The 13,171-nt window shown below is 66.8% G+C and overlaps 1 protein-coding gene and 1 long non-coding RNA gene across 6 annotated transcripts in view; one reads left to right on the top strand and one right to left on the bottom strand.

The window, feature by feature from the left end:
* Positions 1–13,171, top strand: part of CTBP2 (C-terminal binding protein 2) — a 98,187-nt gene extending 85,016 nt beyond the window's left edge. For all 5 annotated transcript variants that reach the window (XM_079793207.1, XM_079793208.1, XM_079793210.1 and 2 more), the window contains 8 exons: positions 7,115–7,269; positions 7,408–7,552; positions 8,278–8,484; positions 9,386–9,600; positions 9,798–9,928; positions 10,650–10,777; positions 11,124–11,241; positions 12,342–13,171. In XM_079793207.1, the coding sequence (XP_079649333.1) occupies positions 7,115–7,269; positions 7,408–7,552; positions 8,278–8,484; positions 9,386–9,600; positions 9,798–9,928; positions 10,650–10,777; positions 11,124–11,241; positions 12,342–12,522 (1,280 nt within the window). In that variant the 3' untranslated portion in view covers positions 12,523–13,171. The remainder of the gene's footprint in view (positions 1–7,114; positions 7,270–7,407; positions 7,553–8,277; positions 8,485–9,385; positions 9,601–9,797; positions 9,929–10,649; positions 10,778–11,123; positions 11,242–12,341) is intronic.
* On the bottom strand, positions 1,250–4,704 carry LOC307112466. The gene is made up of 4 exons (XR_013814719.1): positions 4,570–4,704; positions 1,845–4,515; positions 1,459–1,789; positions 1,250–1,294 (listed from the first exon to the last, which is right to left on the bottom strand). It is a non-coding gene; the product is annotated as an uncharacterized lncRNA (long non-coding RNA).

A 13,171-nucleotide genomic window follows, 5' to 3' on the forward strand; every position in this document is an offset into this window, starting at 1 on the left:
GGCAGGGGTGCCGCCCGCGGCTCCGTTGGAGAAGCGCTGGAGGTGCCGGGGCTTCTGCTCCCCAGTCGGGAACAGGACCCCCAGAGGTTCTCTTCTCATCCAGACGTGAGCCCACAGTCGCTGCGGTGTTTCCGGGGCATTGTGGGTAAGCTTCCAGGGGGGTGCCAGAGTTTTTATTTTAACTCTTGGATCGTTACCCACAGTTTCAGCTGTAAATCTGATTTCCTCTCTTGCCTCCCCAACATAATTTTAAAAAGTGGAATCCAGTTTAAGTGAGTGTATTTCTTCAGAATAACTGTTACGAGGTGAAGACAGTGGCGTGAAAACGTGCCTTGGACAGCGGTGGTCCCGGGAGCCTCTCGCCGGCATGTTGGCCGCTGACCGGCTGAAAGGCCTGCTGCGCCAGGCGGAGTCCTGTCTGCAGGTTCTGGTGTTTGTCTCACGTGTGGGTTTCTTTTTTAAGTCTGAACACAGTTTACTTGCCTTTTGTTAAAAAAAAATCCACGTGTGGCGGGAGGAAGGTCAGATAATTTTCCAGGCCCGCTTCCCCCCTCCGGTCACACATTCTTTCTCTGCAGCCCGCTGATTTGCATGGCGATGACATTTGTTGCTCCAGTAATTTCATCTGATAATGGCTGGGCTTGCAAAGCGGATCTGAAAACATATTCCTTAATTATGTGTTGCTAAGCAACGGGAGGGTTTGGTCATAATCACAGAAAGATTATCTCCTCCTTGAAGTCCTGGAAAGGGTTTGCTGCAGGAGGACCTGCCCGCTGCCTGCTATTCTCCTTTTCCTGTTAATTCCTCTGCCTCTGGCGCCGCTCCCTGGTTTGGGGGCTCTCGGTCTGAGTTGTGTGTGATGGTTAGCGCTCTGTTTGCGGACCAAGGGGGATTGATTGTTTCTGCTGCCTGGCAGCAGGCCAGGGGCGTCGGAAGTCGGCCAGGAAATACGTTTCTCTGTCAGATGGCCTGTCCCCGAGCCCTGGCCGCCAGCCTTCCCTGCCGCATGTCAGCATGACCCTCCCCAAAATCTGCGCGGGGTGGGGGCGGAGCTCGGCCTCCCCAGGAGCTGACCTGCGCACGAGGCATTTTGCAGGTGTAGGATCAGCAGCCTGGTTGGGGTTTGTTGGAATCTGTCGCGATCCTGAAGGGCAGCACCCAGGCCTCAGGGCCAGACACAACCTCACAGGGGAGGCCCTGAGCGGACGGGGGACCTGAGCATATGGGGGGGCCCTGAGCGGACGGGGGGGGGGCCCTGAGCATATGGGGGGGCCCTGAGCGGACGGGGGGGGGGCTGAGCGGACAGGGGACCTGAGCATATGGGGGGGCCCTGAGCGGGATGGGGGACCTGAGCGGACGGGGGGACCTGAGCGGACGGGGGGACCTGAGCGGGACGGGGGGGGGGGGCCTGAGCGGACGGGGGGGGCCCTGAGCGGGACGGGGGGGCCCTGAGCGGACGGGGAGGCCCTGACGGGAGACGGTGATCTTTAAATCCAGACGTGGCTGCCTCGGCCATTGGGGTCACCGCTGGCACGAGGAACGCTTCCTCTGGTCTCTGTCTGGCTCCCCTTTCCCTTCTCATCTGGACGGGCCGGGCGGGGGGTCTGGGGTACCGCCTGGTTGTAGTCCTTCACGGTTTGGATGTTTTCACATGTTTGTTTGCCCTGAACTCGCTGCATCCCGGTTGGCTTTCTCGGGAGAAATAACAGGCTCCTGGTTGCTGGTCCGGGACCCGGCGGCGAGGGGCCGGAGGAGGGGCCATGTGAGTGACGGCTGGGCGGCTGCTGTCCTCACCCGCTGACCTGTGACCGGCACAGCACAGAACCTTCCGCCGCGGCTGTCACCAGCGATGCCCCGCCCCTGAGTCACGGGGTGTGGGCCGGGCTGAGGGTTGGCAGGCGCCGCGGGTACACACAGAGCACAGGCTGCCAGGGGCGCACTCTCTCAGCCTCCCCTTCCCTCCCCGCCGCTTCTCTGGGGGCCACTGGCTTCGTGGGGTGCAGCTTGGACCCCCATCCAGTCACAGGGGAGGCGCCTGAGGAGGGCGTCGGTCTCCTTTACCTCGGGGGGTGGGCGCAGAGCATGGCTCGGACCAGCCCCCTGGGGGGTGGGCACCGCTGCTCGGCCCCTGCAGGGTGACATTGACCTCCAGGTCAGGCCAGTCCCGCCCCTGGAACCGCAGGGACTCTCCTCGCTCTGCCAAAGCGTCCCGTCCACATTGCACCCGGGGGGCGGGGGCTGTGTCTCTGGGGCGCCCGCAGCGCAGCCTTTCCAAGTAAAACACGAAACACATCGGTCCCGCATCCGGGAGATCACAGGCTCCGCTTGCTTCTGTGGCCCCAGCCTGTGGCCTCAGACGTGGCTCTGGCTCTTTGTCCTCAGGGGCCTCCCTCGGCTCCTCCTGCGCCCACTCCGAGCTGAGGCCTGGGTGTGCCGCCCCGCCCCGCCCGGCCCCCAGGATCCTGCCCACCGGGGGTGGGGGGGGGGGAAGCTCGCACCGATCAGCTTCCCGGCGGCCACGGCGGCCTCCGGTTTCCCGGGCAGCAGGATGGTCCCCACCGTCGGGCCTGGCAGAATTTGCCCGGCTTCTTCCATCCAGACTGACCTCGCAGCCGGTCTTGGCTCTGCCCTTGCTCTTGGCTGGCTTCAGGGGCTGGCTTTGGGATGGGGGGACCGCCCAGTGGCGGCCCACACCCAGAGGTGTTGCCTTTGACAGCTAGCCTAATGCAGGCAGGCAGTTTTTTAAGGGAAAAGCTGCCCGTGCTGACAGGAGACTCAGGTCCCCACGACCACGAGGCAAGAATTCCAAAGCCAGAGGGGCTCCCAGTGGAGGGACCCTGCCTGAGGGGTGAGCGCTCTCCCCCAGCCACGAGCTCACTGCGGGCTGCGCTGCCCGGGGCCCTGGAGGAGCGAGGGCGTGATGGTCTGCTCTCCTGGAGCCGGCGTGGGCCGCGCGCCGAGGGACGCGGGTTCTAAGACGTTAGAGCGGAGAGGACGGAGGGGACGCTGGCAGTGTGTGCCTGGGGCGGTCCGCTCCTAGCCAGCCTGTCCCGGCCCGAGAGCCCCTCTCCTTCCTGGTTTCAGGGTCACACGGCAAAGTCCGCAAAAAGCCTTGAACTTCGCCGTCCCCGGCGGCCTCCTGTGCACTCCTCGGGGCGCCCGGCCTTGGTCCCCCTGGTTCCGGGGAGCGCCTGTGACTGAGGGCTCCCCGCAGGTGGGCAGGCCTGGGCTCGGGGTGGCGGCCGCCCCTGCTGGCTGCCGCTGCTTCCTGTGCTTTGGAAGGAAAGGGGGTGTCCTCCTTGGAAGAGTGGGGGTGCCCTCAGTCTGTTAGGGGCTCTCCCTGGCCCTGCTGAACCCAAAAAGTTCACCCCTAATTCTAGATGGAGCCAGAGCCCCCGCTGGATGTGGGGACCCTCCAGGCGCTCACTTTGGGGGTCGGGGTGGGCGGGGCTGTGGTGTGGTGTGGTGTGGTGTGGCGGTGGGTTGACCGTGGGTCCTGGGGTTCCTGTGAAGTCCCATCAGCCCCCAGGAGCCAGGCACATTGGCTGGCAGTGGGCAGGCGGTGGCTGCCCCATTCCCACTCCGGCATCATTCCTTTTTCGTCTCCTCATCTCCCTCAGACATCCCGTGTTGTTGCCGTGGCACGTTTTTAGAATTTGAGAAAAACACAAAAACCCCAGCAGCCAGTACTGGGGTCCCCACGAGGGGGCAGGGCTGGAGCAGAGCGCATGTACACGGCGTCGGGGTCCGACCCGAGTGCCCGGCGCTGGAGAGGCCCAGATTTGGGGGACGCTGCTCCGTCCTGTGGCCCTGCCGTGGCTCCGGGTCCCGGCAAAGCGCAGCTCGGAGGGAAAGCGGCAAGCCCCAGCTCCTCTCCCCACAGCTGGGAGGAGCTGCCTGGAGGAGGGGGCCCTGGGGTGCTCTCTGCAGTGTTCCTTCTGCGCCCTGAGCCCTGTGGTAAAGGGAGGCGCACAGCGGGGGTGGCCCAGCCGTGCTGACTAGTAACGTGCCGATCGCCCATCGCTCAGGGCCTGTCCCTGGCCTCGCCTGGACAGGAAGCCAGTGGGACCCCACCCCTGGGACCAGCTGCTCCCCGGCCAGGCCCCGCCCTCCCAGCCCCCGCGGGGGCCCGGCCTTTGGGGAAGAGCGTTTTACCAAAACCAGACGCGGAGCCTCCGTCCTGGCTGCGCTGTGGACGGTGCTCGGTCCCGCCGTCCTCCTCGCTGGGCCTGAGCGGGTGCTGCTCAGCCGGCCCTGCTGGGAGCAGAGGGCCTCGGAGGCTCCCTGGGGACCGGGTGGTGAGCAGCAGACCCTCCAACCAGGAGCCCCGGGAGGCTCGCCCGGCCCGAGGGCCCCGGACGCTGGCCGGCAGCGGGGCCGGTGCGAGTGCAGGGACCCTCGAGCAGCGATGACGGCTCCCGGCTCTGCTGGAAAAGGAGACGTCTCTGTCCCTTTCCCGGTCCCAGGTCCCCGCGTGGGCCTGGACTGAGGTCCGGGGGCGGGGAGTTTCCGGGCCTGCTCTGGGGGGCCCGCTCCGGGGGGGGCCCACTCCGGGCCGGTTAAAGGGACGCAGGTGTTTGTGTTCCTGGCGGCGCAGAAGTCCTGGGTGAGTGGTTCCCACGGGTCTAGGCTTCGGCTCCGTCCGCCTGTCACCGGGACCCTTGTTTCGTTTAAGGCGCGATCTGCCTACCAGGGCCGTCCTCGCGGTGGCCAGCTCCCGCCCCAGCCCCCAGCGGACGGCAGCGAACGCAAAACCCGCAGAGGGGGCTTCACCCACCCGGTGGGTCTCCCCAGCAGCTGTCCCCTGGGCGGCCCGGCGAGGCCAGCTCCCCGAAGGCTCGATGGGCATGGACGGTGCAGGGGTACGTTCCCGGCCCGGGGAGACCTGACCTGGGCGCCAGGCTGCATGCGAGGCGCTGGGGAGCGCATGGGACGAGGGCGGTGCAGGTGTGACTCCGTGGCGGGTTGGACCAGCGTCCTCGGAGGAGGTGTGGGCAGTGCCTGGTGCGAGGCCTTGGCAAGACGGGCACCTGGCTCCTGTCCACCCCCCACCGGTCCCAGCCGGTCGTCCTGCTGGCCTTCCTGTGCTGTGGGAGGGAGCAGTCAGCTTGAGGGAGGGCCACCGGGACCCTCTGACGCACGTCAGCAGGAGTCGCTGGCCCTGGGGGGGTCGCTACTCCTCCAGTGCCCCCGGTGCAGCGCGCGGCCACCCGGAGCTCCGCCTCCCTGGCCGGGAAACGGGGTGAGGGCACTGGGGGTCTCGCTGGGCCTGGCGCTGAGGGGGGAGCAGTCTGGGAATCGGTAGCCTCGCCTTTTACTACAAACCTCACTTTGGTGACTCATTGAGCGTGTGCCGTGGCATTTCCCCCCAAATCCCCGACGCAGAGACAGCGGGCACCCCACCCTGCGGTCCAGCCGAGCTGCTGCTGTTCCCCGCAGTCTCGCTTGCTGTTGTCGTGTTTACAGACCCGGATGCACGAGGCGGCGGTTACCCCGTGCACTCACGGTCGTCCGGCGGTCAGAGCGCTGAGCCCGATGCAGCCTCGCCTCCCGGTGCTCGGGGCCCTCTGCCTCCGCTGCTGCGCCCTGCGGAGCCGTGCTCGGCCCCGGGCAGGTGCAGGGACCCTCGGGCCTGGGGAGCAACCCCTTTCCTCCGGGCAGCGGCCCAGCCACGCCTCCTCTTAGCCCCCTCGGTGCGGGGCCTCAGCCGCCCTCCGCGGGGCTCCCCAGACCTCACACAGGACACGCGGTTCCCACCCACCCAGCTGCCCCCCGCCCAGCCCTCAGAGCAGCACCCTCAGCCGTGCGGCTCCGCTGCGGCTCCGTCCGGGCTCGGGCTGGGGCCGAGGTCGGGACGCCGGCCTCAGGGCCCAGCCCCGCTGCCTTCTGCTTGCCCGGCCTGGGTGAGGGCACTGGCCGAGTCTCACCGGAGAGAGGGGCGCCAAGGCGGGAGGGAGGTGATTGCTAGGCAACCTGGCGTTTGTTTCCCGGGTAACGCGATGCGAGCACTGATGCTGTGGTGACAGCCCCCAGCCTCTCGGACGCCTGCCTGGTGCCCGCCACCTTTCCGGGTGGTAGCGCTTTAACTAGCAACTTGGGTTTCTCATTGTGACCATGAACTCTGCAAACCTCGTCCCATCGACCCTCCTTCCTGTGGGGCTCAGTCCGGGTGCTCTCACCCTGTGGGAGGGGCTGCCTGTCGCGGGGGGGCGGCCGTCTCACCATTTCCTCGCAGACGTGGGAGCTAGTGGCCGGGCAGGCTTCTCCCCTCAGGGCTGCAGGGCGTGGTGTTGAGGGAGATGAGAAGGTGGTTCCACGGGAACTGGCGGCTCCCCTCTTCCCTCCTGGCAGCGCTGGGGTCTAAGGGCCTGTCCCAAGACAGCACCCGGGTCTTCGGGGGACCCCGCCCGTTTACATGCACACCTGGGCCTCGCCTGGGACGGGCCAGCTGAGGGGGTCGAGGCGGTGGGCGTGCCCGTCCTGCCCAGTGCAGGGATGGGGGGCCACTTCACTGGGGCGTCGGCTCTGGGCGTCCGGGTCCTGGGGAGGCAGTTGGTGTTCACCTGCTGCCCCCGGGCTGGGAGGGACCCTGACTGCTTGAGAGCCGGCCCCTCCCCCGCCCCGTCCTCGGAGGCCAGGACAAAGGCCTGTCTGCTCGGTCAGCGCTGTTCACCGGCCGCCGCGGTGCCGGGGCTCTGTGCAGGGCAGGGGCCACGGGGCCTGACCGTGCGGCACCTCAGGCGCGGCTTCTTAGTGTGCGGTGATGAGCCGGGTGGGTGCTGTGCGTGGCCTTGACCAGATTCCTTGGCCCGAGTCCCACGAGGCGATGGCGTTAGCTCCACGTGGCTCCTGCCGGCTCTGTGTGAGGTCGTCACAGGCACAGGTCCCAGCCTGAACCCACCCGAGGGCCCAGCAGGCAGCATCCTACCTTCTCCGCCCAGGCCCCTCGGCAGTCCCAGCACCGCCCCGGTGGCTGTGCAGCGGCCTGCCGACCCCACAGGCTGAGGACGGGGTGGGCGCGGGCCCGCACAGGGCGCCGGACACTCATCACGCTGCCCACGGGGTGTGGGCCGGGCCCCTCCGCCGGCCCACCCAGCCCTGCCGCTCCTCGCAGGTATCCGCCCCCAGATCATGAACGGCCCCCTGCACCCCCGGCCCCTGGTGGCGCTGCTGGACGGCCGCGACTGCACCGTGGAGATGCCCATCCTCAAGGACCTGGCCACCGTGGCCTTCTGTGACGCGCAGTCCACGCAGGAGATCCACGAGAAGGTGGGTCCCCGGCCCACCCCAGGGCTCCCTGGCTGGTCCCTCTCCCCGCCCCCTCCCCTCCCCCCTCCCCTCCCACCCCTGGGTGGTCAGCGTCTGCTGGGCGCCGGGGACGTGGGCCTGCAGCTCTGTCCCCCGCAGGTGCTGAACGAGGCCGTGGGCGCCATGATGTACCACACCATCACCCTCACCCGGGAGGACCTGGAGAAGTTCAAGGCCCTGAGGGTGATCGTGCGGATAGGGAGCGGCTACGACAATGTCGACATCAAGGCGGCTGGCGAGCTGGGTGAGTGCGCGGCCGAGGGCTGGGTCAGCGCTGAGCCCGGGGCGGCTGCTCCGAGGAAAGTGCCTGCAGGTGCAGGGGTGCAGACTGTGGGCACCCCACCTCCCGGCAGCTGCCGTGTGGGGTCTGGGCCTTCCCGGCGGAGGGCGAGGTGCTGAGGGGGCTCTGGGTGCTGAGCCCAGCCCTGAGGCCCTGGAGGTGCGCCTCGCCCCCGCCTGGAAAGTCCTGGAGGAGGTGCGCGGCCATGGGGCGGTCCTGTGGTGCCAGCTGGGCCCAAGGAGCTCAGTCTCAGAGTTGGGGTGCAACCATCCCTGGGGGGACCGAGCGGCGCAGCCGCCTGCGGGTTTCCTGAGCCCCTGGCCGGGGGCCCATCGCCCAGACGGCCGCGGGCCCTGCCTTCTCGTCCAGCCACAACGCGCTCGGGCCCTCCTGAGGGAGGCCAGGATGGGGCTGTCAGCCTAGGTCCTGTGACCTCTGCCCCGGTGCGCACTGGTGCCCGCGCGCTGAGCTGCCTCCCTCCTGGGTGGTAAAGAGGGGTCCGCCGCCCTGGGGGTGCTGCCCGTGGTCCCCGATGTGGCACTGAGGGCCCTGTGAGCGAGGCCTCCATGCCGCCCGGGCGGCTGTGCCCTCAGAAGCTGCTTCGCTGGCCTCTGCGCCCCCAGCCCTGTCGCCCGCCTCTGACCTGGGCAGCAGGGGGCGCTCACCCCAGGCCGCCGCCTCCTCCCCAGGGATCGCCGTGTGCAACATCCCGTCGGCGGCCGTGGAGGAGACGGCCGACTCCACCCTCTGCCACGTCCTCAACCTGTACCGGAGGAACACGTGGCTGTACCAGGCGCTGCGGGAGGGCACGCGGGTGCAGAGCGTGGAGCAGATCCGGGAGGTCGCCTCGGGGGCAGCCCGCATCCGCGGGGAGACGCTGGGCCTCATCGGCTTTGGTACGTGCGGCTGCCCTTTCCTGGGGGTGAGGGTCGCTGCGGTCCTGTGACTGGAGTTGGCTGTCTGCGGGGTGGGGGGGGGGGGGGGCTGGGCAGCAGGAAGGTGCTGTGCCTGACGGTTGCCCGTGGGCAGAGGTGCTCTGGGGCTCCAACAGGGTCTGCTGCGAGCGGAGCCCGGGGCCGCCTGCGGTGACAGCGGGCGTCCCTGCAGATGAGTCAGCAGGTGGCCAGGTCACCGGCTTGGAGCGCTCTTGCCGGAGTCGCGGTTGTCCGTGGTGACACGGCTGCTGGGCACACAGCTCAAGCGGGGCCCCGCGTAGCATTTGGGAGGGGCTCCGTGACCCTGAGGGTTCCTGGCCTCTGCCTGGCCCCGGTCTGTCAGCGGGGGAGGGATGCTGCCAGCTGCTGCCTCTCGGGACTGGGAGAGGGCGTGACGCACGCGGGCGGGTGCGTGCTGGCCCGGCTGTCGGTAGGCTCCAGCACGCAGCCCTGCACTCGGGCTGTTTCTGGGGACTGAGGGTCAGGCCTGGGGTGGCCGAGGGGACAGCTGCGTGGGGTAGGAGCTGCACACCTTGCCGGCTCTGGGTCTGCTGTGATCACTCAGTGGACGGGCCGCCTGGCCTGGGAGGCAGGACGGAAGGCAGGTGTGCTGAGCCACAGCGCCCTCTGCTGGCGCGCCAGGCCCGGTGCTCTGCAAGTGGCTCTGAGGAGAGCTGGCTGCTTCTCAGCCTCCACGGGGCCTCAGTGGGCCCTGGCCGGCACGCAAGTCCGTGCTGGCGCTCACTGCTCTGGCTGCGCCCTTTGCCGTCGTTTTTTGAAAACTCTTTCCGTACATGGAGGCCAGTCCCGTGCTTTCAGGAGGGGCCAGACTCGCTCACCTGGACGCTCTCTCTCTGCGCAGGTCGCACGGGGCAGGCGGTCGCCGTTCGAGCCAAGGCCTTTGGCTTCAGCGTCATCTTCTACGACCCCTACTTGCAGGACGGGATCGAGCGGTCCCTGGGCGTGCAGAGGGTCTACACCCTGCAGGACCTGCTGTACCAGAGCGACTGCGTGTCCCTGCACTGCAACCTCAACGAGCACAACCACCACCTGGTCAACGACTTCACCATCAAGCAGGTGGGGCGCCCTCGGCCGGCTCCGCAGCCACGGGCCCAGGGAGCTGGGAAGCCCCCGAGACAGCAGTGAGGGGCCCCTCCAGCGCGGCACCGAGCCAGGCTTCCCGCTGAGGCCCTCGCAGGATCGGCAGAAGCCGACACGAGACGCCCCTCGGGCTCCTGCTGCCTCCGCCTCCGCTAACGCTCTCCTTCCTCCAGATGCGGCAAGGGGCCTTCCTGGTGAACGCGGCCCGCGGCGGGCTGGTGGACGAGAAGGCCTTGGCCCAGGCCCTCAAGGAGGGGCGGATACGAGGGGCGGCCCTCGACGTGCACGAGTCGGAGCCTTTCAGGTGGGTCTGGCCGCCCGCCTCTGCGTCCACCCGGCCCCACACTTTGTCTGGGGCCCTTTCCCAGACAGACAGGCCCTCTCCCACACGGACAGGCCCTCTCCCACACGGACGGACAGGCCCTCTCCCACACGGACGGACAGGCCCTCTCCCACACGGACAGACAGGCCCTCTCCCACACGGACAGACAGGCCCTCTCCCGGACAGACAGACAGGCCCTCTCCCACACGGACAGACAGGCCCTCTCCCACACGGACAGACAGGCCCTCTCCCACACGGACAGACAGGCCCTCTCCCACACGGACAGACAGGCCCTCTCCCACACGGACAGACAGGCCCTCTCCCACACGGACAGACAGGCCCTCTCCCACACGGACAGACAGGCCCTCTCCCACACGGACAGACAGGCCCTCTCCCACACGGACAGACAGGCCCTCTCCCTGGGTGGGAAAGCAGACACCCTGGACAGTCTCGCTAACAGTAAAGGGGCCAGAAGGTCCCCACAGGGATCAGCCAAGAACGAGGCAGGAACGGGTGGTTTGCTTGGTCTGCAGACGCGGCTCACAGGCCGATCTCCGGGCCTCCCTGGTCCTTCTCTCTGTGCGTCCCTGGCTGCTCCTGGCCCCGGGGTCACAGCGCAGCCGCGCCAGCCCCCCTGCCCGCCAGGGGTGAGCCGCCCCGGGGGGCGGCCAGCTCCTCAGGGCCGTGCTCTGCCTTCCTCCAGCTTTGCTCAGGGGCCCTTGAAAGATGCCCCGAACCTCATCTGCACGCCCCACACGGCCTGGTACAGTGAACAGGCCTCACTGGAGATGCGGGAGGCCGCCGCCACCGAGATCCGCCGCGCCATCACGGGTGAGCCCCCAGCCCGGCCCGGGGTCGGGGTGTGCTGTGGGCAGACGTGAGCTCTCGGGCTGGCTGAGTTTGAGTGGGTTGGGCCGTTTGTGCACGTCCCCAGCGAAGTCTCGGAGGAAGCCGGTCCCTCTCGGGCCACGGCAGCCAGCGCACCGGGCGGGCCCTGCCCCTCTGTCCTGGCTGACGGCCGGGCTGGAGCTCAGGGCTCCGGACGGTCCCTCCCCTGGAGGAAGATGAGCTGTCAGATCTGTCAGCACAAACCATGTGGGTTGTTCCCCAGAAGCTGCTACTGAGTCTGACATTTCATCCCCTCGCCCTCAGGAACCATGTAACCATCTCGTTCCAGGTCGCATCCCCGAAAGCTTACGGAACTGTGTCAACAAGGAATTCTTTGTTACAACGGCTCCTTGGTCAGTCATAGACCAGCAAGCAATCCATCCAGAGCTCAACGGTGCCACTTACAGGTGAGGCCGCGGGAGGGACGCGACACGGGCAGCTCACCCAACCTGGGCGGAGGGATCTCCTCCTGCCCCCATCCTTCCCAGGCCTCAGGGTCCGCCTGGGACCGAGTTCCTTTCCTAAAGGGGCCTGAGCACTGGGCGAGGAGCCCCCCTCATTCTGAAGCCCCTCCACAGCCAGGTCTCCAGGGAAAGACAGTCAGTGATTGTTTTTCTGGCCAGAGACCGGGGGAGGGTGGGGCCACAGTGACTGACGTCGATGCAGGGGACACAGCAGGGGTTTCCGACTCCTCTTCCTCCAGCACGCTGATTCCAGGGAGCAGGTCCTCCCCATAAGGAGGCGCTGCAGCCTCGGCCCAGGACATGGAACACGCCTGCCCCGTGCTTGGGGGGTGGCGGCGGAGGAAGCAGCCCTGGGCCCCTGGGAGCACAGCGGAGCTTCAGCGCTCGCTCACAGCCCCCGTGCCAGTCCTCCTGCGCCCTCCGAGTTCTCCCGTGTCCGCACTGAGAAGCCCTGGCCAGAGGGGGCGGCTCCTGCAGGGAGAGAGCCAGTGTCGGGGAGTTGGCAACAAGAATTCTAAATCGGCGTCGCCAACCTTTCGGACCTCACAGGCCACTGGTTGGCGGCCGCTGTTGTAAGTGGCTGCCTCCAAGCCTGACACTGGGTTCCCTGCGTGTGCACCCTCCGCCGTGCTGGAGGCTGAATGCCTCGCGTCCTCACACGGCGCGTGCTGCCTGCACATGCCCGCGGCTCTGCCTGTCACACGCCAGCAGCCCAGGCGGCCACACGTAGTTGGAGAGAGAGGGCTCCATGCTGCCCGCTGGGGGTCACGTCTGCCGGATTCCCGCCCGGCGGGCAGAGCCCCACACAGCAGGAGGGGGGACACCGGCGTCTGAGAGCAGCAAAAGCAGCGCCGTGTTCTGATTAGACAAACAGGCCTTGCTGCTCATGACTTACGTCCATGTTTGAGTTTTTACACGGGCTCCTCCCTGCTTGGGGGTAGGTAGGCTGACAGATCAGCCCATAAGAGAGACCGGAAGTGGGCGGAGCCCAGCGCGTGGCATTTCCTGCCCTGGACTTACCTGCCCTTCTCTGTGCGCCTTAGATACCCGCCGGGCATCGTGGGCGTGGCCCCGGGGGGGCTTCCTGCTGCCATGGAAGGGATCATCCCCGGAGGCATCCCCGTGACGCACAGCCTGCCCACAGTGGCGCACCCTTCCCAAGCACCCTCTCCCAACCAGCCCAGCAAACACGGGGACAATCGAGAGCACCCCAACGAGCAATAGCAGAGGATGACCAAGGTCAGGAACCTGGGACCAAGAGACAGTGGACAACAGATGAGCTGAGAGGAGAGGAACGTGGCCATCTTCGTGGCTGATTCTGGGCACACACACCATGGACATCAGTGTTACGAGAGCTAGAAGCCGAGACGTGGGAAACGGAAGATGCCTTCTGCTCACGAAGGGAGGCCCGGAAAGACTAGGACGTGATTAATTAACGACCAACTTCTGTTATTGTGTGTTAAGTTCTTCATCTGTGCATCCAATCACAAAGAATAGATCTTTTTCCTTTATCAGCCCCTGGGGCACAGCAGGTCCTGGACACCTGGCTGTATAGAACGTTGCGTCAAGAGTTCCAAACATCAATAAAAAACATTAAGAGGCAATCCCTGTCCTGTGACTCTCGTCCCTGCGGTCCTCGGGACTGGTCACCTCTTTGCTAATAGGAAGATTGCATTACTGCGAAACCGGGAGAAACTGTTCGCCTGGGTCAGACAGCTCGCTGCACGCACGGACGGAAGACGGTCGCTCCTGGACAGAAGTCTCCCGCCCGAACTGCATACTGAGCGGGCGAGTGGTTGTGAGTTACCTAATACCCTCTAATGATGCAAAAAAAAAAAAAAAAAAAAGTATTAAGTTTCACAAGCTGTTTGTA

Source organism: Cnephaeus nilssonii, assembly GCF_951640355.1.
Source record: "Cnephaeus nilssonii genome assembly, chromosome: 16".
Lineage (NCBI taxonomy): Eukaryota > Metazoa > Chordata > Mammalia > Chiroptera > Vespertilionidae > Cnephaeus > Cnephaeus nilssonii.